Below are 26,862 nucleotides of genomic sequence, written 5' to 3' on the forward strand. Positions count from 1 at the left end.
TCCCGAGGGTAAAGTGCTGTCTTGGTAAATGATGCATACGTACAGTACGGTAAAAAACTCTCTCTCTCTCTCTCTCTCTCTCTCTCTCTCTCTCTCTCTCTCTCTCTCTCTCTCTCTCTCTCTCTCTCTCTCTCTCTCTCTCTCTCTCTCTCTCTCTCTCTCTCTCTCTCTATATATATATATATATATATATATATATATATATATATATATAGATATAGATATATATATATATATATATATATATATATATATATATATATATATAGATATAGATATATATATATATATAAGGGCTGGGGGGAAAGTCTCAGCTGCCCCGTGACCCCGCCCCCAAGAGATGTTCTACCCGGAACCATGTTTGCGCCGCCAGAACCAATGTTTCACATGGATGTTTCATGCAGACGGATGAGGTTGGGCCACTGATAAACTTTGCTAAAAACGACAGAGGAGCATCTGTAAGTGATTTTTGAGACACTATGACATGTGTAATGTACATATAACATAATGTGTGAGTGAACTGAATGGTAGTTAGAGTTCTTTTTAACCTAAAATTGTCATTACTAGCACGCTAATGCTAATTGTGCACGCTAACTGTTTAGCAAAGGCCGATTCTGTTCGTTAAGATTTATTGTACTTATCCTTATGCTGCTTTTATATAATATTTTCAGGTCTTGTTCATGTTTTTTTTTTTATCATATTAGTCTATACATTTTTGGTTTGATTAATATCTTTCAGTGATATTTGACTGTTTCCAGTGTTTCCTTAGAGGGAGCCCTCTGTACTGGGAGCTGTGGTGGGCCGCGGTCGTAATGCTGCCTCATGGGGTCCCCATCCTGGTGGCTGGGTTGCCGCGGCCTACGGTCCAGTCCTGGTGCAGACGGCTCCCTGTGATGATGTTTCCTCACTTGGATGTTCTGTATTTAGCTTCAGATTATTAGGTCATTGTGGTATTATGTTTAACCTGTATATGAACAAGTGAACAAGTAGTGGGTGGGGCTGTTTTTATTATTATTATTATTATTATTATTATATTTTTAATTCATGTGCAGTGCTTTGAATTGCGTTCTTTTTTGTATAAAGAGCACTTACAAATAAAGTTTTGATTGATTGTATATAGACAAGTTAAAAATGTCGAGCCCAGAGCGGAATGAGCGTGTTGAGCAATTCCATCCAAAGCTTTTAGTAAATATTAACTTACACATTGTGCCTTTTAATGAGCGTCACTCACTTTTGCCCCCAAAGTAAACAAGGCGCTAAAGCAGACAGCCGCGGAGTGCTAAGTGCCACGTAGATTAATGAGGTGTGTCTTTCCACTCGTTCACACTGCCCCTTTCTTCATCCCTCTGTTTGTCTGTGTGTGTGTTCATGATTGTGTGTGTGTGTGTGTGTGTGTGCACGTGCGTGTGTGTGTGTGTTGGGGGGTCCCTGATGGACTCACATGCTCAAGTCAACAAAAAGCAGTGCAGACAGCAGGGGGTTGCTCTCACTTTTTGTTTTTTACGCATCAATCAGGCGGCAGGAGTGTTTGTCTGTTTAGACTACCCTCCCGCCTTTTTTCTTTTTGTAATTCCGATTACAAACCACTTTCAATCTGCACACACACTACATCACACTTGAAATGAAAACACTGTCAAAAGAAGACTTTCTTGCTTACAAACACCATGCTATGCTGCTATAGCTCGGTTACGCATATTTTGCTTTGCCCCCACGTGAAAGAGGCTCCTTCTTCTCGATTAATTGTATTTGTAAAAAATATTTATCATTAAAATTTTGCAATAATGTGTCAAAAATGAAAATAAACATGACTAGAATATAACATCGAATGAAACAAAATTTTTTTTAAATCAAATACCTTTATTGAAATCAAATAAATCAAATAATTTAAAAATAAAATCTAGTGCTTTTTTAAATTTAAATTACTGTATAAATTTTGCTGATAGCTGGGATAGGCACTTCAACGTACAGTGTAAACACACGTTTTAGTGTCTTAATGCTATAGCAGTGTCACTTCAGGAGAGTGGATGTTTCATTTAAATAACTGTAAAAAAATAAAAATAAAAAAGAACAGCAATGCAAAGTAAAAGACGTCGTAAAGACATCCATCCATCCATTTTCTTCACCGCTTATCCTCACTAGGGTCGCGGGCTGCTGGCGCCTATCCCAGCTATCTTTGGGCGAGAGGTGGGGTACACCCTGAACTGGTTGCCAGCCAATTAACCTACCATGCATGTTTTTGGGATGTGGGAGGAAACCGGAGTGCCTGGGGAAAACCCACCCAGGCACGGGGAGAACATGCAAACTCCACACAGGCGGGGCCGGGATATGAACCCCGGTCCTCAGAACTGTGAGGCAGATGTGCTAACCAGTCGGTCACTGTGCCAGCGTCGTAAAGACAATAGAGTCCATTATTTAAGCGGTCACATTGTAATTAAAATAGCACCTCGCATAAGGAGGGCGCATTAACAGTCGGCAGTCAGGCAGACCGGGGGCTCCGGTGTATATCAGACATCGCATGACAATGGGTCTGCTTGCCCTGGAGGAGGTTGTTACTACGGGGCAAAACAGGACCAACAAGCGGCTGGCACCTGGGAACCAGACATCCAGGAATGGGGGCGGGAAGGCGGAGACGTTTGGCCGACCACGGCTACGAGCTACCGGGATGGAGGGACCAGACGGGGGCAGCTTCATCCATTACCTCCCCACCCAGGTAGAGGTGGAGGCAGATGGGAGTCTTTGGAATCAGGTGGTGGTGAAAAACACACATTACATCATGGAGAATGTAGCAAAGGAGGGGTGAAAGGTGAAGGAGTCAGGAGTAAATGAGTCATGACCAACACCAAAGGGCTCGTACAAGGTTGTTTTAACACACACACACACACACGTACACACAAAATCACATTTGCGGTTTCGATAATCTTTCAGCATTTTACTTGATTGTTCCAAATTTCCCACCTAATCCGTCAGGATTTTCGGCACGCCTTGGATGTGACACTCCCCTAATGGTTACCAGAGTGGAAGATTTGTTGCTATTAATGAAAACAATTAAAGTTTTTTTTTTTCCCCCCCACAATTATTTATCCAAAACAAGGCTGAGGGCAGTAAGAAAAAAGGGCACTGCATCGAAATGGAGACTCTGGAGTATAACACTGCTGTGTCCAGAGCGAGAAAACGGGGCTCGGTAGCAAACTGGAGACTGAGGAGTATAATACTGCCGCGTCCAAAACAAAGTATGTTCGCATGTGTGTTTTTTTTTTCCCTCCTCTTTGAGCCGTCACCTTACCGTGGTAGGGGGGTTTGTGTGTCCCAGTGATCTTAGAAGCTGCGTTGTCGGGGGCTTCTTACCCATGGTAGGATCACCCAGGCAAACGGGTCCGAGCTGAGGGACCAGACTAAAGGCGTCTTTATACTCCCGCGGTGGCGCAGCCGACAACGCCCGCATTGCATCACCTGACCGACGAATTGCCCCGCCCGGCCCCTCTGCGTAGCTTGTCGCGCACAAGACAAAAATAGTGGCTGTGTGTCAAACGCCGCGGAGATCATCTCTCGCGATTGGTCCGTTTTAGTCACATGCTGCGATGATGTACTCAGCGTGCGCCTTGGTACTACATACCATCTACGCCGCCGCCTTCTCGATCGATTTTGCAGCATACTTAAACGTATCATCTGGTCATCTAGGTCCATTTGTTCTAGCAGACACTGTTCCACAGTCGCCATTGTTGTTGCTTTGTTCCTTGTTACTGAAAGGAAAGTAAAAACGGCTACCGGAAATGGCCCCAAAAAAAAAATGCAGAGGAAACTCCACCCTGTGGTGTCCTAGCCAATACCAGCAGTAGCGACACCCTCGACTTGGAGGTGAAGTCATTTCATGTCATGTCATTTCTGTCGAAGAGAAAATGGGAATGCTGCAGCAAAGTGGAGACTGCGGAGTGTAACACCGCAGGGTTCAGAACACAGCGACAAGGTTGTCCAAGCTCTTTGGTTCTGAGCTTGGGCAACACACACACACAAACAGTCACGTTTGTGGTTGCGAAAGTCCTCCAACATTTCGCTTGATTGTTACAGATTTTCCAGCTAATCTGTCGAGATTTCCCACACGCCTCGAACATGGCACACCCTAATGGTTGCCAGAGTTGAAGATTATTTGCTATGAACCGGGAAAAAAAAGTAAGGCCTTTCTTGTTGGCATTGTTTTTTTGGTAGGCTGCCAACTACTGTTTGAAAATAATTTGCGAGTGGAATTTCAACAGGCTTAATTGCTTCCCCTTCGCTAACAATGCGGCAAAAGGAGCGCTAGCCATCTGTGCATGGTCAGCATCGCCCGGCCTAACTGCGAGTGACACATTTGGCCTTGAAACGTGCTCCGCAACACCGCTTTTTACAGGAAACTGCAAAAACCACGATGTATTGAATGCATCACGCTAGCAAAACAGTGGAGAAGAACCACGGTCTCCTGTGTTTACTTCACAGGAAGTGAATATACTAGTGCAGTGTCAAAAGCCAGGTTTGCTACAGCAAAGTGGAGACTGCGGAGTATAACACTGCAGCGCCCATAGCGCTGCAATAGGTTAAAAGTAGCATTTTATTTCCATTTCTAGGCTGACCAGGTATTCATCAGGAGGTCAACCTGTCAATTTTTATTGAGCCTTTTTTTTTTCTTTTTCTTTTCCTGAACACAATGAACAAAACTGGAGGATATATGTCGAGACGCTTGGTTGCATTTTCAACTGCTGTCTATTGGAGCGGAGACATCAAGCGCATTCCAAGAGTCCCAGGGCCCAATTACAGGCAGATGAAGGGCAAGTTGTCTTTGTCTAAGAACAAAGGCAACAAGTGACAAGAGTGCTCTTTAGAAGGAGAGCTCTATAAGGACAGCAGAGGAGGGGGAGAGAGGTGAGCAGCTGGTTATAAATATCTATTGGCTCACTTACTGGAAGAAAAAGGGGCACTTTGTTGCTCATCCACTCATGCAGGTGCTTGCAAAACATGACTTAACCACTAATGTTTAACAAAAAACTCCCACGTTTTCCAACCGATTCAAACCATTCAAACATCAAAATGCCCATTCAGAACATCCGTGCGGGTATTTTACATCCCCCGGTTTTCCACTTTTCCCATAATGCCACATTGTCCACAATGGAAAAAAAAAAACATTGAAAAAAACATTCCAAAGAATGGGAAAATGTAAATATCCACCTCAAATTTACTATTTCTCTAGTGATTGTAAGCATTATAACTTCAAAACCGTTTCAAACGCTAAAAATGTTACTTTTTGATTGATTGATTTATTTTTAAGAATTACACATAGTCCATGAGTAAACGAGGGATTTTAAATGTAAAATGTTAAACATTCACAAAAATTACTACTTTTCAAACCATTAAAACTTCAAAATGTTCAAGTATTCCAACTCTCCCTGTGAAAAGCACGAATTTCCACTTTTCCCACAATATTTGTTTTCCCAAATGAATGGAGAAATGTCAAACATTCACATCAATTTCACAATTTCTCAACAAATTAAACTTTCAAATGTTCACGACTCCAACATTCCTACTTTCCTGAAGAATCACACATTTTCAAAGAGAAAATTACCAATTCATGGGAAAATGTAACAAATTCACCATTTCTAAACCGTTCAAACCATTCTGTTCAATATTGTTCTACTGGAGAAATTGAACAAATTCACTTCATATTTCTCAAAGCATTTAAAGCAGTCTAACTTCAAAATGTTTTTTGAAAAATTCCTGCTTTTTTTCAAGTAGTCCACATTTCACATGAGAAGATTCCAGAATGAATGGATACATTTTACAAATTCACATCAAATGCACCATTTCTTCAACTGATTCAAACCCTTTGAACTTCAAAATGTTCAAGTTTCCACATTTTCCATTCGAGCATTTCCCAATTTAATAGAGAAAAACAAAACAAAACACAAATTCCCTATTTCTCAACAAACATTGGCTACAATTGTTCACATCCTGCAGCTTCCCACTTTTCCTCATAATTATACATGTTTCACAAGGGAAAAAAAGATACAAAGTCATGGAAAAATGTAACAGATTCACCATTTCTCAACCAATTTTAACCATTCACTTCAAAATGTTCCAACACTCCAGAAATTCCTACTTTTTGAAGAATTCCACATTTTCCCTGAGAAAAATTCCCATCTTAAAGTAGAAATTAAACAAATTCACTTCATATTTCTCAAAGAATGCAAACTTCAAAATGTTCCAACACTCCAAACAATTCTACTTTTCAAACCATTCTAACTTCAAAATGTTTAAGAAATAAAAGAATTTTCGTGAGTTAATTCCCAATTTAATGAAGACATTATATAAATTCACCACAAATTCACCATTTCTCAAGATGGTAACAAATTAATATTTTTTTCAAGAAAAAAAAGTAAATCTTTACAAGAACAAACACGTATTTTGTCAGGATGAAAAGCCGAAATTCTAAGAGAATAAAGTTGTATTTTTTTTAAAGATAAAGTCATAATATTGTGATATTTAAGTAAAAGTTAAAGATTGGATCTTCAATATACACTTTTAGTCTCATATTATGCATCTTGTACTGTAAAAAAATCGTTTATAGTTTAAAAAAGGACCGTATTAATTAAAATATACACCTTTTGTTGAAGAAAAAAAAAGTACTTTATTCGTGGAGTGATGTCAGAGCTCTGTGATGATATTTTTGTGGTTTCTTACTTTAAAAACCTCTATCCGTCTGTTATGTCTGTCTCTGTGTGTGTGTGTGGGGGGGGGGGGGTAGCATCTTATCAAACGGTCTTTGTCGACATCTGGCGGTCAGATGTGTTACTGCAGTTCTGTCACTATTGGTTGATCTTTGTCTCCATCTTGCGGATAGAACACGACGTCGGACGTTCGCGTGGTTTCGACGTGCGCGCTCCCGTGCCAGTGCGTCAGCTGTCAAACTGCGAACGCGCACCACTCGGCTCCACTCACTATGGACGACTACGACTGCTGCCTTTGAATTTACCGAAAGAAACTCCTCGTGGACGGTTAAAAGTAACATAACCGCAAAGTGGCCGGCACGATGGATTAAAGGGGGAAAGTGGTGAAAATAAAAGGTTTGAAGTTGACATAGACCCGTAAGGAAGACTCGCTTAGAAGCTAGCGTCGGACTTCTACCGGCTTCGTTAGCAGCGGCTAGCTCGTTAGCTACCTAGCTCGAGACGGAGTAGTGATGCTTAAGTGGCTCAAGTAGTTATGAACAATTGTGACATTACGTCTTTAAAAGAGAAACAATGTCCCCCGGAGGGAGAGACGGCGGCTAATAATAACAATAAACAGTGGCACTCGATGGGTAGCGATGAGTGCGGGTGTTGTCATGACATGAGCCCCATGGATGAAGCCGTGCTGCCCGGGATGTCGTCCGTCCAGCCCGGACTGGACGCGCCGGACGACGACCGGAACGGGCTCCGTCTCCTGGAGGATCTCAGCTTCCCGCCCGGCGCCTCACCCTACGCGGGGGACGTCAACGGCGAGGGCCCGCTGTTCGAGAGACGGAAGCGGTCGCGCTCCAACAGCTCGAGGCACCACTTCGGCGACGTGGTGGCCGAGCTGGGTCCCGAGGAGGTGCGCTGGTTCTACAAGGAGGACAAGAAGACGTGGAAGCCCTTCGTGGGACACGACTCGCTTAACATCGAGCTCATGTATCGGAAGTACAGTGAGCTCAGCCCCGGTGCGACCAGCCCCCCGGTGGAAGTCAACGGAGAAGTGTCAGTGGAGACACGAACCATTGGCGTCCTCGGAGACCAGGGGTCCTTGAACACATCCACGCCGTCCATGAGCACGGATGAGAGGGACCCTGACAGCATTGATGTCCGTGTGGAGCCTGTGTGTGTGCGTGGAGGACTCTATGAGGTGGACGTCAGAGAAAGAGGATGCTACCCTGTTTACTGGAAGCGTAAGTATCCCTTAAACTTGTGGTTCTCAAACTTGTGAGACCAAGTATCCCCTCAAAACATTCTTAGCCCTTCAAGTACCACCATCATGAGCAACATTCAGTAGTCTAGTAGGCCTGGTTCATCCAAAATGTGGGTTTTTAAATTTTATTCCTAAAGTACATTTAATGTAGTTGTAACCACTGTAACAATATGCACAGTTTGAACATTAACATTGCATCTAAATTTAGGAAAATGCAAAAGACTTGTAAAAAATGTAACACTGAACTGTACTGTGGCCGACTGGTTAGAGTCGGCCACAGTACTGCCGGTTCAATCCCCGGCTCCACCTGTGTGGAGTTTGCATGTTCTTCCCGTGCCTGCGTGGGTTTTCTCCGGGCACTCCGGTTTCCTCCCACATCCCAAAAACATGCATGGTAGATTGATTGAAGACTTCTTTGTTTAAATGTGCTCTGCGATTGGCTGGCAACCAGTTCAAGGTGTACCCCGCCTCCTGCCCAATGATAGCTGGGATAGGCTCCAGCGCTCCCGAGACCCTTGTGTGGATAAGCGGCTCAGATAATGGATGAACTGTACTGTTTTTTTTCCCCCTTCCTCCTACGATGAGCGGTAACCCACATACCACACTTTGAAAATGGCTTACTTCCCTTACATACTGTTCATTATCCATGCACACATTTTGGATTATTTCACTATTTCTCGATTCCGCCATGAGTCTTGAAAGTCCAAAAGGTTCATGTTTCTGCGGGAATCTGTGCAAATGTGGTGGAAACACGGACAGTTTTTGGGATTGTTTCAGACTCCCCTGTTATCACAGTTCCCATTGTCCCATAAAATTACACATAATCATGACCTCGACTCTTTTACTGTTGCACGATTCCCCAGTGACCCTTCAAAGACCAGCAGGTGCATGTCTCTGCGGGAACCTGGGCAAACGTGCTGGTCACACACATTCTCTGGGCTGTTTCAAACTCCCTCTTGAACTCTGGTAACAATGTCCCATAAAATATTCACACATTTATGGCATGCACACTTTCACAGTTTCAAGATTCCCACCATAACCACCATTTTCCTTGACTGAACACACACACTGGTATTTCATAAAATCCATTTTAGAAGACACTGGTCAAATTTGACCCGGACCAGCCACAGTCAGGGGGCACATACTATGTAGGACGCACAATTGTATTTCCCCTGATGGAGTCAGCACAAAGGCGCCGAATTACTCTTGTCAAATTGTTTCTTAATTTCAATGGGGGAAATGTATTTGCTACATCAGTAAATTGACTTACGAGTTAAGTCATTTACAAATTAAACCCGTAATTCAAGGCACCATTGTATTTCCCCTTTAAGCCAAGAGTGTATTCATTTGAAGAGCGGATATACTGAAACGGTACTACATAGACACAAAGCATTATTATCGTATCTGGCCTGAAGAGCTTAACAAACAAGCCTTTACACATTTTTGTCAGAGTTGTGATGTTCCCCTGCCAGCTGCCCATCTTGTTATGACTTAACATGCTATGCTGTTTGTGGTTGTACATCAGTCTCATTCGTCACCTTGTAAAGACGGTGATTACCAGTGATGCTCTTCGTTTAAATATCCTTTGATCCACGTGCTTGTATTATTATTATTTTCCTTGTCGTCATTAGTTACCGCAGCAGCAGACTGATTGTGCGAGACTAAGCAGCAGACTGATTGTGCGAGACTAATCACAGCTGGCGGAACTCCATTAGCCACTGAGACTTGGCCCTGCTGGATTTATCGGAGTTAAATTACAGTCAACCCTTTCTAGAAAAGCAGCAACGTAACCCATTTCCTCATATAGTAGCCTAGTTTATAAGCAGTAGCATAATAATCGATTGTTTTTTCCCCCTATTAGTCATGGCTATGAAAAATTCAAAAGATGAATTATTGAACTAAGTTAATTATAATGGATCAAATTCTAACATGCTAACACTTGTTATGCTAATACTTAGTAAGATAGTAACAAAGTAGCGAAGGCATTAAGGCAGATAGATAGGTTTACATCATTCCCTGTAGTCGGGGACCGTTTCTATTGCGATTTGATCAAATGCTAACAGTTGCTACGCTAACATATAGCAAGACATCAGCCTGGATTGAGAAAGCATGATGGCAGATTGATTAGTATTTTACATCTTGCACACTAGTTCAAGTACTGTTTGAATGAAAACTGTTCAAATGGTAACATCCTAGCATTTTTTATGCTAACGTGTAGCACGCAAAGTGAGTATAAGAATGTTTTTTTTTTTTTTTTTAAATCTCTTGCTGTGTTGTCGGTAGTATTTCTAAGAATGAAACAAATTCCTACATGCTAGCAGATTTATGCTAACATACAACAAGATAACAACGCCAGTCGAGAAAGTCATAAGGCAAATTGATATGGGTTTTATTGTTTACCCCCTGAGCTACTATTTGTAATTTTACCAAACGCTAACAGTTGGTATGTTAACATAGGTAGCTTGCAATATGAGTAGAAAGCACTATGGCAGGTCAATACCCGACTTGCCCTGTAGTCAGGGTACTAATTCTAATGAGTATTGCTCAAATGCTAACATGCTAACAGTTGCTATGCTAAACCATTGCAAGATAGCAATCTGAGCTGCAGTTTCTCTTTCAAGTGGCAGTGGCAGCTTTACACATACCATCTGCATTTTAGGCTCTATTTATTTTTTATACAGACCTCTAACACAGTGGTATACATCCTAATTCAGTATAAGTAAAGCTATTTGCAACCACTTTATGATATTAATCTGTTGAGATTTTTTTTCATTCTTTTTTTTTTGTTTTTTGTTTTGTTTTGCAGAGCAAGACCATATTCCGGTGCTGCGAGGTCAGTGGTTCATCGACGGCACATGGCTACCCTTAGAGGAGGATGAGAGTGACCTCATCGAAAGCGAGCACCTCAGCCATTTCCATGGACAGCAGACGCAGGACACCTTCGACGCCAGCGACATGGTTGTCAGGACCGTCGATGGTAAAGACGGTGAGCCATTACTGTACACTTTATAGATCTAGTAAAGTGGAACCTGTGCTTTTGTTGTTGTTGCATTGTTGTTTAGCTTTTTTTGTAGGTACCTGTGATGGCAAAGAGGAAAATTGCGATATTGGTTAACTTCGTTACAGGTGGTGATAACTAGCGCTACGAACAAATCAGTGGTGATTCTGATTGACTCGCAAATCCCAATGAGAAATAATCCAGAATCAGAATTTTTACATCTGAATAAAAAGTCAGAGAACATTTTTTTTTCTTACTTTTTTCTGACAAGCGCTGTAATACTGTGACAGTCGCCGCCATTTTTGCATTGCTTCAGCGCATGTATGCCTTTTAGCGTCACCAAGATAAAAAAAACAAAAAAAAAACTCTCCGCTGACAGAGGCATGCTTTTAGCCCAGCTCTCCAATTACCTGTATGGGCATGGATAATATGGAGGCCCCACAATGGAAGCCGAAGAAGAGCCACTGCTGGAGAAGGCAACCACAGCATGGCAGCAGATTAAATGGGAGAAAGTTAATCCAATACAGTGACGCTAGAGCGGCTCGGTTGCCAGCATCATCTTCTTCTTCTAAGCAGCAGCACACTAGTTTGAAAGGTGGCAACTTGGTCCGCTCCGTTAGCATTTGTGGCACCGACGAGCGCAAAACCGACCCGGGATTCTACCTGTGGCCAAGCTATGGCGGGGGATCCTGGTTAAAGTAAGCCATTTTAAACTAAAAAGAAAAACCTTCCTGTACGGAGACGCAGAAGCTATAACAAATCACTCAAAATGTGCCAGCGTACCTGCTGACCGGTTCAATAGATAGTTTTAAATTCATCAAATTGGATTTTTCATTAGTTAGACTATTATTTTGGAATAGTACAAGGAGTAGTGATTCGATTGTGATTTGCTCGTCATACGTTACTGGCAATACGAATAGCAAATGGGGTGTTAGGGTGCAAGTCCAAGCACTAGTGATAACCACAGACAGGAACTGCTAGCATGTTATTATTGGATCTGTTCTCTTAAGAAATAGCATCTGATTATGGGACAAAATGCAAACCCCTTATCAGTCAGCCTTGGCCCTTTCTATACTCCAGTGGCTATATTGCCAGGTCTTAACATACCAACTGTTAGAATGTTGACATTTGGTTGAATTCAGCCGGGTAGAACTTGGACTTGTCGCCAGCCCATCACAGGGCACAAACAACCATTCATACCTATGGAGAATTCAATTAACCTAACATACATGTTTTTGGAATGTGTGAGGAAGCCAGAGTACCTGAAGAAAACTTCAACCTACAAACCTCAGACCTGTGTGTGAGGCAGATGTGCTAACCACCACCGTGTTGCCATTAGGCCATTATGGGGTCAAAATAAAAACTGTCTATCATGCAATTATAAAAGGAAGTTAACCACTGTTGAATAATAAAACCTTAACACCATAATGCCTAGTGACAATGGAATCGTCCTTGATCCCAAAAAAACACAAACAAAAAACACAGAAAAAGCGTAACTCACGTCTATTGAGACTGGGAGAGGTTTCGTCACCTACATATAAATTCCAAAATCTCAACATCTGTGATGTGGCTGCATAGTTAGCTTTTGAATAAAATGTGGGTATCTTCACATAGTCCGTCAACTCTTTAATGGCTTTAAAAGCCCAGTGGACTCCCCCTCATGGCTTACTTCCTGTGTACTCCGCAGGTCTTTCTCTCATTGTCAGCGTTTTCACCTCAGCCAAAGACGACGCCGCTGACATTTACAAAAACTGGTGGCTGAGTTCGCATGGAAATCGATGATTTAGTCGCGTTTGATATTCAAAACCTGCTGATTTGGCTAACAAATGCCGGTTAGGCGTTTTAAAATGTCAAACCCAGATACCTCCTTGCAGTTTACATTGACCTGACATTTTGAGTGCAATTTATGACGATAGTACTTATTGATGTATCTGTGCTCTTTAACATACAGTACAGCGGTACCTTTACTTAAGAGTTTAAATAATTCCTTGACCAAGCGTGTAAGTCAATTTACTTGTGTATCAAATAAATTTTCCCCATTGAAATGAATTCAATTGCCATTAATAAAAAAATATATATAATTTTTTGTCATGTTTTTAATAAAGTTAAATAGCAACTATACAGTTAATCCCCGCATAATCACGGTTCTGTATTTGCAAATTTTTGGGGGGAACCTATGTATCCTACATTATTTACAAAAAAAAACCTCACCCCGTCACTGTTTTTGTGCTCAGCCAAAGCAATAATAATACTTCTGCTGTCTGTAGCCAGGTCAGCATTGCAAATGATAATCTGTTCTCAATTGCCTTACTTGAATGGAGAAGAAAAAAAAAAAAAAAGGTTAAATGAAAACAATGATAACAGCGCCGATTTGGTACGATCTGAAGATATTTCAGTGCCAAGGTACTGTTGAAGTGAGTTGAGAACCTTCATTTAGACAAAAGTGGGCCTTTTGGGGCCATCTTGTAGCATCTATAGGCAGTTACAGGGCAATATAAACCGTTTTAGGGGGGCTTCAATTTCTTGCTGATTTTCTCAATTCACGGCAGGGCTCATTCCATATCCCCTGCGAATAGCACAATGATGATAATAGAATAACATAGCAACTAATAAATAAAAGAAATAAAAGAATAAGAGAAATAAAAAGTAACTAGTTGTTTCATAAAGTGTAATTACTATATGTACTGTAGTATCCGTGTGTCAGATGTGTGGCTTTGTAGGGTTCAATAAACGGATGAAAGTGCATCGATGACTGTAGCTCCCCTTGCCCACGTGTAAGGGGGCATGACAGTACCTTAAATGCGCCGTTTTTTAAATTTATTTTTATTTTTTTTATTTCACACAAACCGTGGCATATGTGGAGCTCGCTTGTACCTCAAATTTGTGCTTCCAACACAGAGCAAAGAAATTACATTGTAATTGCTCATAACTTAGAAACTCATAAATTGGTGCACTCTTAAGTCAAGGTACCACTGTATAATAACCTATCTATTATGTTTTGCTTTTAGGATGTGGTGCAAATGCCATGATAATTGCTAAGTACAGTATTAACCTAATATCTACAGTCACTACCTTGGTCATCTTTGGCATGTGTCAAGCAGCGCTGCATATCAGACCATCAGGCTTGATAGTAGGCAACAATACTGAGTTGTTCTATCATGGCCCCAGTAGTAATCTGATAGCAACGCCACTCGACTGACTTGTTGAACAGCAATGACCGGGGTAGGCAGTGTCAATGGCTGTCACTCACTCTCTCTTGGTTGTTAGTCCTCTCCCACCTGCCCCCTTTCTACCTCCCCTTTCTGTTCAAATGGAGTGGATATCAGACGAGCGCTAGAGCAACATGTCACAAGCGCAAACGCTGCCAAGGTACTGTAAAAAAAAAAAAAAAAAAAAAAGTTTTCTTTTCAGTCTCTTTATATCAACCCAGAAGCTTCTATCCTCTCAAACCCCGTGTAGAGCCTTGGACTTTGTGAGACTAGATTCCTCTTTATTGAGCTAATATTTAGATCTAGTCCTAGGCTCAGTTATCCAGTGTAGCCATAACTGGGCCTAGTTGCTAGAACTTCCCCTTTTGTGCTGTGACCTAAAGTATGGTGCTCCTACTCTTTCTGTCGCTTTCCTAGATTTGATAGTGCATAAATCATGGTGATACTGACTATCCCTCATCTACATGACATGTAATATTTGCTTACATATCCTGTACATGACCTGTAGAACATACGCATAGGTACGGTAGAATTTGATGTTGAATTTGAATGTATAAGATAACAGTGTATGTATATCACATTCAGTAGAACACACATGTGACATTTATAGCACGCTAGGATAAAACATGTCGTGTTTGAGACCACATTTACATGACATTTCGTATAACACGCTTACTTAGACGTGACATATAGAACACTCAGACGTTTTACTAAACGTTCAATATACACTGTATTGCCAAAGGTATTAGCTCACGCATCCAGCTTCAATATATCACCAAGTGCAATGCAAAGAGTCTGCTGCAGTGGTGTAAAGCATGCTGCCACTGGACTCTAGAGCATTGGTGAGTGACGAATTACACTTCTCCATCTGGCAATCTGATGGACGAGTCTGAATTTGGTGGTTGCCAGGAGAACGGTACTTGTCTGACTGCATAGTGCCAAGTGTAAAGTTTGGTTGAGGGGGGAATTATGGTGTGGTGTTGTATTTCAGGAGCTGGGATTGGCCCCTTAGTTCCAGTGAAAGCAACTCTGAATGTTTCAGCATACCAAGAAATTTTGGACAATTCCATGCTCCCAACTTTGTGGGAACAGTTTGAAGCTGGCCCCTTCCTCTTCCAACATGACTGTGAACCAGTGCACAAAGCAACGTCCATAAAGACATCGATGACAGAGTCTGGTGTGGACGAACTTGACTGGCTTGAACAGAGTCCTGACCTCAACCTGATAGAACACCTTTGGGATGAATTAGAGCTGAGTTTGAGAGCCAGGCCTTCTCGTCCTACATCAGCGTGTGACCTCACAAATGTGCTTATAGAAGAATGATCAATAATTCCCATAAACACACTCAAACCTTGTGGACAGCCTTCCCCGATGAGTTGAAGCTGTTATAGCTGCAAAGGGTGGACCGACATCATATTGAACCCTATGGATTAGGAATGGGATGTAACTTAAGTTCATATGTGAGTCAAGCCAGGTGAGCAAATACTTTTGGCAATATAGTGACGTCAGGTAGAACACACACTTACATAAAACATGACATGTAGAACACACGCTTACAACACATGTTTACATATGTGACGTCAAGTAGTACATGCTTTCATGGAATGTGCCTGGTGTTGTCTAGCCAAATCAAATCTATTCAATCTCATTGCTACCTATACTTCCTCTCATCCATCCTACATTTAATGAACTGCTGTCACCAACTCCCCTTCCACAGTAAAAGCGATGAACAAAGCTCTTGGTAGCGATCCAAATACATGGGATGAACTGAACAGGGGAGCCATTGTGGCCCTTGATTACAGAGCCCCCCAATGTGTTGTACAGCCTACTGGCCTACTTCTGGACCACCTGACCCTCAACGAAAATGGGAGGTCTCTGGGCTATGTCCTCCTATCGGACTAATTCTTTAGGTTACTTGCATAACTCCAATTACACTGGTAGTTTAGTACTGCCTTTCATGGAACTGCCATGGGTTGGATTCCTGACTAGTGCCCCAACATTCATCCATGGAGGTCTCATATTCCAGTCCCAATCCTAGAGGACGGAGTAGCTGCTGCTATCAGAGTCACCCAGAGAGTAGGATTCCTGCTTTCTTTCTACCGCTGGGATACCGAGGTCTTCCCAGGTCAGCGTCGAGGCATTGTCCCTCTTTTGTGTTCCAGGTCTGCCTTAAGGTCTCCTCTTGACTGGATCTGGCTCAACCGGGGGACATTCAGTTCAACACGAAATACAAGGGGTCCTCGGTTTCCAATCTATTGGTCACTACCCAAACTTTTGTGACCATAGGTGAGGCTGGGACTGTCATAGAATAGTAAACAGTCTCTCACAGCCTATCTAACGTACACCCTGGCTACTTCTGAGGCAATTTTATTCCTCTGTTTGGAGCCATCAATATGACCTCCTTGTTGCTATTCAGCCTTTGAGAGCAGCAGGCTGGAATCTACTTCTTCTTCCACAAAGGACTTCCTCTCATTCACGGTCCTGCAATTACACCAATGCCTTTATAATGCTGAGAGAATGTGAAAGTTAGTCCTATGACCGTGGTGCTTCGACATCTGCTTCTCTTGTTCACACTTCCCCTTTTTTGCATGCCTATTCTTCAAAGAAAAGACAGCGGCATTTTTAACAAATTAAGTTTGAATGGTTTATGGTTGGTTGCCAGTTCAGTCAACACTTTTGTCTTCCCCTTTCCTTTTACACTCTATAACAAGGAAGTGCAAAACTCTATAGCAAACCATCAGTTTGTTGATTATGTCATCATTTGCATGTCAAATCAGCGTCTGACTGGGGAAGCTCAATATAATTTTTGTCTTCCTTACTTCTGTCATCGCATTACAAGCACGTAAATACGGGACAGAAAAGCAAGAGTTGACTGTCTTGTTCCTAATTTTCTTCCAAATACAAATCAGTCCCTTGGACTGCATTTGTCCTGTCAACACAATCCCAACTCTTGTGTTTACCTCTCCTGTATTCACCTGTGTCTTTTCAGAATAAACCATGTTGATCCCGTTCTTAACATGCCTTCACTCCGCTGTCTCCCACCACCCCGATTCTGCAGCAATCCACAGCCTGAAGTTGAGTCGGACCCATGTGGACTGGCACAGTGTGGACGAGGTCTACCTCTACAGTGACGCCACCACGTCCAAAATCGCTCGCACTGTCACGCAGAAACTGGGCTTCTCCAAAGGTCTGTCTCTCTCGGGAAGTAGTTTCCGTAGTTAGGATTGATTTTTTAATGGTTGTAATCTTGAGTCCTCAAACTCCTCCTTGAAATCCTTCCTAATGCAATCCAACCAACAGAAATTTTCACTGCCGCTTATCACCTTGTTCATAGCACATGACTGTAGATCTAAATAGAGACTCCAGTGCTTCACTGTGTGAAGTGCTGCCAAGCAACAGGTCCACGGTCATAGCATAACAATGTAAATGTGAAACCACAACCCCAACCCTGCCGTATTCTCTCCCAGCCTCCAGCAGCGGAACCCGGCTGCACCGCGGTTACGTGGAGGAGGCCTCTCCAGAGGACAGACCCCCACAGACCACACACATTGTCTTTGTGGTCCATGGGATCGGGCAGAAGATGGACCAGGGACGTATTATCAAAAACACTGCAATGTGAGTTTTAGTCCTCTTTTGCACTGCATGTAAAGCAGATATTTTTCTGCCTTGTTTCCGTGCCGGTGTTCTTTCATGGAATGTAGGGGAAGTCAACCTGGCAATATTTCACTATCAGAGAACTACTCAAATGTAGTTCTAATTTGAACCGAAATTTAGTTCCAATTTGTATCAAATTTGTATACGTTTGGTTCCAATTTGGACCCCAATGTACAAATCAAACATGTATTACCACAGCATGTATATACGGTACATGATAACGAAATGCAACAGGCATTGCATTTATTACAAGAAAACCTGAAATCATGAGTCTGCGACCCTATTAAAATATTACGGGAGAACCATTTTGGCTCCTGTCCCATAGGAAACCCTGCTGTAGCCGAACCAAGACGTGTGTCTGTGTGTCACAAAGATAGTCAGGCCGTCGCCTGAGGCTTAGGCCGGCTAATCAGGTAAAGTAGACCAAGTCGAGCTGCAGGACACTTTAAGCCTTACTAGTGGTTACATCGGGATTAGTCTCCAACACCTTCCTCAGCAAAGAGGAAACATCGACGTGCCGGGTCAAACCACTTCCTGTTGTTTTCATACAGCCAAACCTCCAAAATAAAATGCAGTCTGTTCTGTGACACCCTACATCCCATTTGCTGTTGTTCAGGTTGAGGGAAGGTGTGAGGAAGATGGAGGAGAAGCACTTTTCAGAGCACAATGATGAGCATGTGGAGTTCCTTCCTGTGGAGTGGCGCTCCAAACTGGCTCTGGATGGAGGTTTGTCATTTCATTGTGCATTCAGAAGGTTAATATTAAACTAGCAATACTGAGTAAATGTTTCCCCTACCTTGCTTATACACGGTGGGTTGTCTCTATAGATACCGTGGACTCCATTACACCAGACAAGTTGAGAGGCCTGAGAGACCTTCTCAACAGCAGTGCCATGGACATTATGTACTATAACAGTCCTCTTTACCGTGATGAGGTAAGTGAAAGTCACATACATGCTTATAGACCAATTGAAAAAAAGTCAAGGAAATGGACTGACACACACACACAATACCAGCCAATCAAATGGTTTATTGGGAGCAACTTTTCATGCAAGTGGGTGTGTGCAAGGCACACAAGCGGTGAAGAACCAAGTCCCGGGAATCCATATACCCGTCGTGCAAGCACAGTAAATCTCAGGTAATAAAATAGTTCATAGAGAGCAACGTATTGCGAGTGGGTGTGTTCTAGGTGAGCAAGCAGTGAGGATAGAAGCCAAGGAAATATACAGACCAATTGCGTGCATTCTAACTCCTCCCTCATGACACTACTCCAGCCAATCGAATCATTTATTCAAACTTTTTGCGAGTGGGTCTCTGCAAGGCGAACAAGTGGTGGTCAAGGAAACACACCGATCCATTACGAGCACTGCAACCTTTTCCATGTGGTACAGCTTCAGACAAAGGAATTGTTTATTCAGAGCAGCTTTTTGCAAGTGGGTGCATGTGAGGCGGGCCAACGGTGAGAAGTCCAAGGAAATAATCCAGTCGCGTGCATCGCACCACTTCCATGTGACCCAAGTACAGCCATTCAAATTGTTTATTCAGAGGAAGTTTTTAGCAAGTGGGTGTGCACAAGGCAGGAAAGCCATGAAGCAAGAAGTCACGTGACTTTTTTTTATCCTTTCCTTCAGATCACTAAGGGACTGACACAGGAGCTGAACAGACTGTACAGCCTGTTTTGCTCGCGCAACCTCGACTTCGAGGAGAGGGGAGGCAAAGTGTCCATCGTGTCGCACTCGCTGGGCTGCGTGATCACGTACGACATCATGACAGGCTGGGACCCCGTGCGCTTCTGCCTTCAGGAGCACCACGCCGTGGAGGAGGAGCTGCGCATGCACTGGATGTCGTACGAGGAGAGGCATCTGCTGGAACAACTGCGGCACACCAGGAACAGGTATGACTCGCTTTCTAACGCTATGGAAATCGCTATTACAGTGATGGAAATTATGGTAAATGGGCTTTTACTTGTATACGGGTTTATTATTATTATTATTAACAACCATCCATCCATTTAAAAAAAAAAATACTCAAAAATGAAAAGAAATGCACAAAATATTAGATGGAATATTCTACAAAAACAGACCCGAAAAATTGGACAAATATATTGGATGGAAAATGTAGAAGTTTAAAAAACAAAAATTGATGGAACAATACACAATTAGAAAATGTTAACCAGAAAAAAACTATTAGGAAAATCATTTTCATTAAAAATTGAACAAAGTAATACAAAATATTAAATACCACATTTATATGAAAAATACAAAAATACTACAATTCAATTAAAATGTTTTTACATAGAAATATAAAAATATTGAGAATTTAAAAAACAAATATTACTAATACATACGAGACGAAAATACAATGAAAACTGTATATCAAATCTCAGTCTTGACGCTGGGCTGCGCACTTGCACATTGTCGCTGACTTGCACCACCACTTGTCCACTCTGTGTAATAACAGACTTCAAGTGACTCAGCAAATCGGTGTATTTTATATTCGTTTCCAGATTACAAGAGTTGGAGAATCAACTTTTAACACTGGAAGCCTCCAAACCGTCAGCGCCTCCTGCACTCAAATTTAAGGTTTGCACACGTCAATGATGTTACAGCTAAAATTTATTTTGTTGATTAAGTTACATATTTTTCTTATTTTTTTAGGTGGAAAACTTCTTCTGCATGGGTTCTCCTCTGGCCGTCTTTCTGGCACTGAGGGGCATCCGACCCGGTACCAGCTGCCACCAAGACCACATTCTTCCCACGTCCATCTGCAGTCACCTCTTCAACGTCTTCCACCCGACGGACCCTGTGGTCAGTTGGCTCAAATACTATAAATTAGCGCCTACTTTAAATAGGACATTAGAAAGAAAGAAGAAAAAAACGGGTAGTAGCTGTTATCACCTCTTATCATAGACGCTATCGTCACACATGGATTTATGTTAAGAAACATAACTGCAGAAGCCATAATCTTGGATGCAAAACAATAAATACCAAAAAAATTAATCAAAACTGGTATGACAAACTTTTAGACAAAAATAATCAAATATTAGAAAGTAATTTTTAATTTTAAACAACTAGACCAAAGCATGTTGAAATAAAAACTACACAAATAATAGAAACAATAGAAATAATCAGGAAATTAAAAAATATTATAAAAATAAATACATGGGTATAAAAAAGGAAAAAAATTACATTTTTACAAATATACAAAATATTTGGCAAAAATACTAAATTAAAAAAATACACATTTTTAAAAAATTTGAGAAAAAATTCTAAACAATGAGATAAAAAACACTGAACTATGTATATACATTTTTAAAACATTGTAGTTGTGTAAATATACACTATAGCTTTCATCGATGATCATTAAAATGTCATAATTCTGTTCCAGAATTTCTTATGGTGGGATGTTAACTCAAGTTTTCTGCTCTTTTTCAGGCCTACAGACTGGAGCCCCTCATCCTCAAACACTACAGCAACATTGCGCCAGTGCAAATACACTGGTAAGACTTATGTGGCAGTAACACGAGATCAAGCCATGTCCGGGGGATATGAATAGTCTTCACACCCCTGTTCAAATGTCAAGTTTTTGTGAAATAAAACAAAATGAGTTAAATCATTTAAAAACTTATTCCAGCATTAATCTGACCCGTCACCAGTAGAACTCAGTTGAAAAAAGAAAAATATTTTAGAACAGGTAAGTAAAAATAAACAACTGACATTATGTGGTTGCACAAGTGTGCACACGTTCTTATCACTGGCGATATGGCTGGCTGAGTTCAAAATGAATCAATCACATTCAAACTCTTTTAGTATGCTTTTCCAAAAATTTTTTGCAGTTGCATCTTACAGTGCCATTGTCCACAGCCTTAGAGGCGACGGTGGATGCGTTTTGATTGGTCACTGCTCAAGTAGCACACACAGGGAGTTTTTTTTTTTTTTTTTTTTTTTTTTTACCTTGCAGGGCGAAAACTATCAAACATGCTAGATATTCGCCTCAAGACCTGGTAAGACACTGCCACATCCCAAGCAACATACCACATAAACTGGTATTTTTACTTCCCCTCTAAAAAAAAATATTTTTTTTCCAATTAAGTTGTATATGTCATATTAATTGTGGAAAAAGGTTTGAAAATCCACTACCAGACTTTTTTGATCCACTGTACAGTTGATGAAACCTTTGCAGGTGTAGTGCCACCAACCCGACACCTTACGATGAGGTGCGACCCACATTCCTCAACCTCACTAAGGAGCCGACGTCGGACACAGAGAGCATCCCCAGTCCGAGCACTTCTCCCGTCCTCCCCCGGAGACACTACGGAGAGTCTATTACCAACTTAGGCAAGGCCAGCATCCTGGGTAAGTTATCAGCGCCTAATCATCCACTGCTATCCTGCGTATGAAGAACTAAGGCTAACTTTCCCCTCTTTCTCTCCTTTCCTCTTTAGGAGCAGCGAGTATTGGGAAGGGCATCGGTGGCATCCTCTTCTCCCGCTTCTCGCGCTCCAACAGCCAACCCTCCGTCTCTGTTGGACTGGAGGGTGGGTCCAACCCCGAAGACGACGAGCAGCAGAAACGCACCGAGAGCCAGTCGGCGTATGGCCTCTCCACCTTGGCCCGGCCCACCTCGCCCACCGCAGATGTCTCATGTGAGTATTTAGCATACGCCCCCATTCACTGTGCTTCTGCCAAGGTCCATCACAGGCTCTTCTTCTTTCATGGCATTCGTTCATTCCATTTTCATTTGGCACTCGAAAATGAAAAAATGCCAGATTATATTGTTTTTTAATCTAAAATTTAAACAAAGAAGGATTTTTCATAATCCCAATTTTAGGATCGGATCAAAAACAGGGAATTAAAAACAAAAAAAATTGGATTCAATGTTTAATTTAATTTTAGTAACCATGGCCGTTTGGTGACGAGCATTAATAAAGATAGTTTGGCTTATTGTATTTCAAAAATACAGTAAAATGTGTTTTACTTTTTAAAAAGAAAACAAAATATTTGTTTTAGATTAAAAGAATTAAAAAGCATTTCAAGTATTATGTAAAATTTTAATATAAAACGCATAGTGTGTGTGTGTGTGTGTGTGTGTGTATATATATATATATATATATATGTTTGAGTTTTCAATAAAATTCAAAAATTCAGTTAATCAAAAACAAAATAATAAATATGAATTGAGCACTATTATATACTATATGTTATTATTGCTATAATTTCTATATAATTGAAATATAAAATTAAATTTTAATCCCAAAAAGTCTAAAAAAAAAAAAAACAACCTTTTAAAAAATGTTTTAAAAAGCAATTCATAACAAATTAGTACATTTAGTAAATCAAACATACAGTATAATAAATGGCAGATTGGTGGAATAGTGATTAACGTATCTGTGTCTGATAAATCCGTAAAACAAAAACAAAACATTTGTATTTTAGATAAAGATTTAAAAAAATAAAAAGCAATGTCACTAGAGTGTAAAATTTTAATTTAAATATTAATTAAATAATGCATATCATTGCTACTGATTTTACCCTCATAAATATTACAGATATCAATTTAGTTTTCATAAGAAATAAAATGCAAAAAAATTTGTTTTGTATTTTTTTTTAAGTAAGGAATTGATTTTAAAAAGTTATTAAAAATGTTATTAAATTAAAACATAAATTATATTAATGGCAACATCGTGGAATAGTGGTTAGCACGTCTGGTAGGTAGGTCGGTAGGCAGGTAGGTAGGTGCTTTATTTCACGTATACATAAAAAGACATTTCGCATACCTTAAAAACAACAAACAAAAACTTAACGCAATTTATGTTTGTGTGCTTCCCCAGTGCAGCTGGAGCGCCGCATAGACTTTGAGCTGCGCGAGGGCCTGGTGGAAAGTCGCTACTGGTCAGCCGTCACGTCACACACGGGTTACTGGTGCTCACACGACATCGCCCTCTTCCTGCTCACCTTCATATACGAGCATAGAAAAACCCCCTCCGTCCCAGGAGGAGACACCCCCGAACCTGACTGAACACGCCCCCCCCCATTCCCCCCACCTTCTGTTTTTTTTTTTGTTTGTTGTTGTTGATTTTTAGATTGAAAAACTATTCTCTTGTTTTTTATGCACACAGATATTTTTCCTATGATCCAGTTCTGTGAACTAATAAGCTGATTTAGTTTCATTCCAGTACAGTGGAACTTCCAAAGTGGAACAGAACAATTATTTCACCATGGGAAATCATATACAGTGTTCCAAACCCACGCAGGATAGGTGACAATCTGGGTTATAGAGAGATCATATATAATTTTGTTTTATATATAGTTTTACTGCTCTCACACACTTAAGACACATTTAAACTTAACACATTTATTAAAACACACTCTTATGTATTCCTTAGCACCTGTTCTTAAATGGGAGACTATCGTATAACATCACTTTGAGGAAACTAAATGAAGACACCCTCCAAATAAGATGCCAAGCGTGCTTGCGTCAAGATTTTTATTTGTCACGCCCACTTGGTTTCCTGTAAAACTGACACATAAAACAACATTGTATATTTAAACACCAACGTGTTCGAATCATACAAATCATATAATTTCGTCTGACAAAAGCCTGCTAGCTCAATGCCAACGTAATGTGAAATGCCATAAATGGGCTAACGGAAATTCGAAAAGGAGGTTCACTGTAAAGAAAATTTGCAATATTTTATGTAACAGTTTACATTTTTCATTGTAATCACTAGAATGCAACAAAATAGAATTACAATAAAGTAAAACTAATTGCCTTGGAAGATAGGACATTTAAAGCTGGTGTATCGTAAACGCTAATGCTACCATACACTGTAATATTTTCTCCTTCCTTGAATAGGTAATTGATTAAATGTTTTGCTTATGCAACTATTCCCCTCTATTTGTGGAGAATATCGACCGAGCCCTTCAATCAATAGCGAAAAAATGTGAATAATTGACACCCCCCCCTAAAACATTTTGTAATTGCCTATATTTTACAAACCATTACTATAGTTCAGTCCCTACAGGGTCTGTTATTTAATAGTTAAAACTGTAAATATAACACAAACTCTGTTCACAAAACAGTTTAATTCCGAGCAACCTCATCTTACAACATTACACTTGGAGATAAATTGCTTCCAGATGATTTGATTAAAAATGCACCAGAAGTGCCGCGCAAACTACTAACTTCCGCTAAGAACCCAGGCTAAACTCGGCTCATCCCCAAATTGTCTCTCAGTTAAGATCACTTCAACATACATCCTTGAGACCAGTTCCTATTTAGAAAGGGCTTTGGTGCCATCATGTGGCATCTTACAGTGTTATAGAGAGCATAAAAAATGCTAATTGGTGAGTTTTTCAGTAAATAATGGAGGATAGGGTACCAAAAAAAAAAAAAAAACAATAATGAATAGGTGAGGGATTACTGTATTGTACTTAACAGCCAGGCCTCCATTTCCCTCTGGTCCTATTTTTATCATAACTTTTTCATGATGAAACAGTCCACTTGAGAGGTTCCACTGTAAACGCTGTAAACACATTTTTAGTGTAATAGCCAGTATGACAGTGGGAACTACTGTAGCTAATTAGCATAGCACCAGTGCTTCAGTACATATCGCCCCGTACAAGCCGGTCTGGAGCCTTCGCAACACAGCTGCCTGTTGGAATACACTGGTTTGCCTTTTGAAACCAGCCAAACATGTTATATATTTAGAAGGAAGGAACATACAATTGGGGCTTTATATGATTTTTAATCATGTAAAAGTACTAAGTATTACATTTCTGCCAATAGGGGCTCCGTATGAGTCATCAAGGGATGTTTGATCATGATCTTGTGGAGTTATTATAATTTCGTGTTTTATGGCGAGTCATCAAACCTCGCTGGCATGCTCCACCCACATGCAATGACAAAAACTCAAAACCCTAGCAATTTAGTGTCACCCGGGTTTCAGTATGTGAAGTTCAAATTTGTTAACCATTGGACTAAAGCTTGAGGACGAGGCCGTCTATAAAAGTGACTTTCAAAAATGATTGATGAACATTTCTAAACCAAAATGGCAGACTTCCTGTGTCTTTTGGGGCATAGCTTCTTGAGACTTTTTTGTGGTTTTACTCACCATAGACATATCTACTGAATTTCATGTAGTAAGTGAGGAGGCTGAATTTGGCAATTTGAAAGTGGCCGCTCTAAGCTAAAATAGGAGACTTTTTGTGAGTCCACTCCTGATAGACATGGCTACCAAATTTCATGAGGCTCAACTACATTGGGTTTGGGGGCTGGATTTTCAATATATCTATGACGGGTCCGTCTTTTAAGGACCTTTGAAAATAGCCCATAGGACCCTAAAATGACAGTCTTGTGTCTGTTCAGGCATGAGTTCTTGAGGCTTTTTTGAGAGTTTGGGGCTTTGTTGTGAGTCTACTACTGATAGAAATATTGACCGAATTTCATGTTGCTAAACAAAAACTAATACAAGTCTGTCTTTAAAGGACATCATAGATTCTGTGCTGTTTCTGCACAATCAAGGGCTGATGCACTATTGTCTACTAGTGTCATAGATCAGTCGTGTGTGTCCTGTTGACTGAAAGCCACACTGCCTTTCTTGATGTTAAATCAAAGCACACCACTGGACTTTATTTTGACAATGATAGTGTATTTTTATTAACAAAGGCACATTAAACTATTATGTTCAGTATCGAGCAATATGTGTCATTGGATGAGCTGGAAAGAAGGATGTGCATTAAAAGAGTGATTTATGACCTCTCCCTGCCCTGCTTTTTTGCAATAACAACAACAAATGTCTTGTCATTGAATCCTAACCTCCATCCAAACACTGTTACTATTTATCCCCTGTCATTAAAGGGTGTTCCTTATGTTGGAACAAAGCCATTAACCTGTCATTTGGTCCTGTCAATGATGTGGTATGCTTTGGATGATGGAACTGAAGGAAAAGTACTCCTTTCAGGTTTTCAACGTGGTGAAAAATGTGCCGTTGGCGTCACATTTCCCCAAACGTGCGTTTAGGTAATGTTCCATTTCCTGTTCTACTTTCCATGCT

General features: G+C 40.9%; 1 protein-coding gene across 4 annotated transcripts; it reads left to right on the forward strand.

The window, feature by feature from the left end:
* The first annotated feature begins 6,932 nt into the window (after window positions 1-6,932).
* ddhd1a (DDHD domain containing 1a) lies at window positions 6,933-23,844 on the forward strand. 4 transcript variants are annotated; one of them, XM_061696786.1, is made up of 14 exons: window positions 6,933-7,927; window positions 10,754-10,933; window positions 14,213-14,314; window positions 17,213-17,341; window positions 17,622-17,769; window positions 18,425-18,534; window positions 18,636-18,742; window positions 19,439-19,701; window positions 20,314-20,389; window positions 20,465-20,614; window positions 21,242-21,306; window positions 21,990-22,162; window positions 22,252-22,452; window positions 23,638-23,844. In XM_061696786.1, the coding sequence occupies exons 1-14, from the start codon at window positions 7,228-7,230 to the stop codon at window positions 23,823-23,825; spliced, it is 2,592 nt and encodes an 863-aa protein (XP_061552770.1). In that variant the 5' UTR covers window positions 6,933-7,227; the 3' UTR covers window positions 23,826-23,844. The 4 variants fall into 4 exon arrangements, with proteins under 4 accessions (XP_061552770.1, XP_061552774.1, XP_061552772.1 ...); XM_061696790.1 differs by having other exon boundaries at window positions 23,643-23,744; XM_061696788.1 differs by lacking the exon at window positions 14,213-14,314.
* Window positions 23,845-26,862: the final 3,018 nt, after the last annotated feature.

This window comes from Phycodurus eques, chromosome 14 (genome assembly GCF_024500275.1).
Source record: "Phycodurus eques isolate BA_2022a chromosome 14, UOR_Pequ_1.1, whole genome shotgun sequence".
Lineage (NCBI taxonomy): Eukaryota > Metazoa > Chordata > Actinopteri > Syngnathiformes > Syngnathidae > Phycodurus > Phycodurus eques.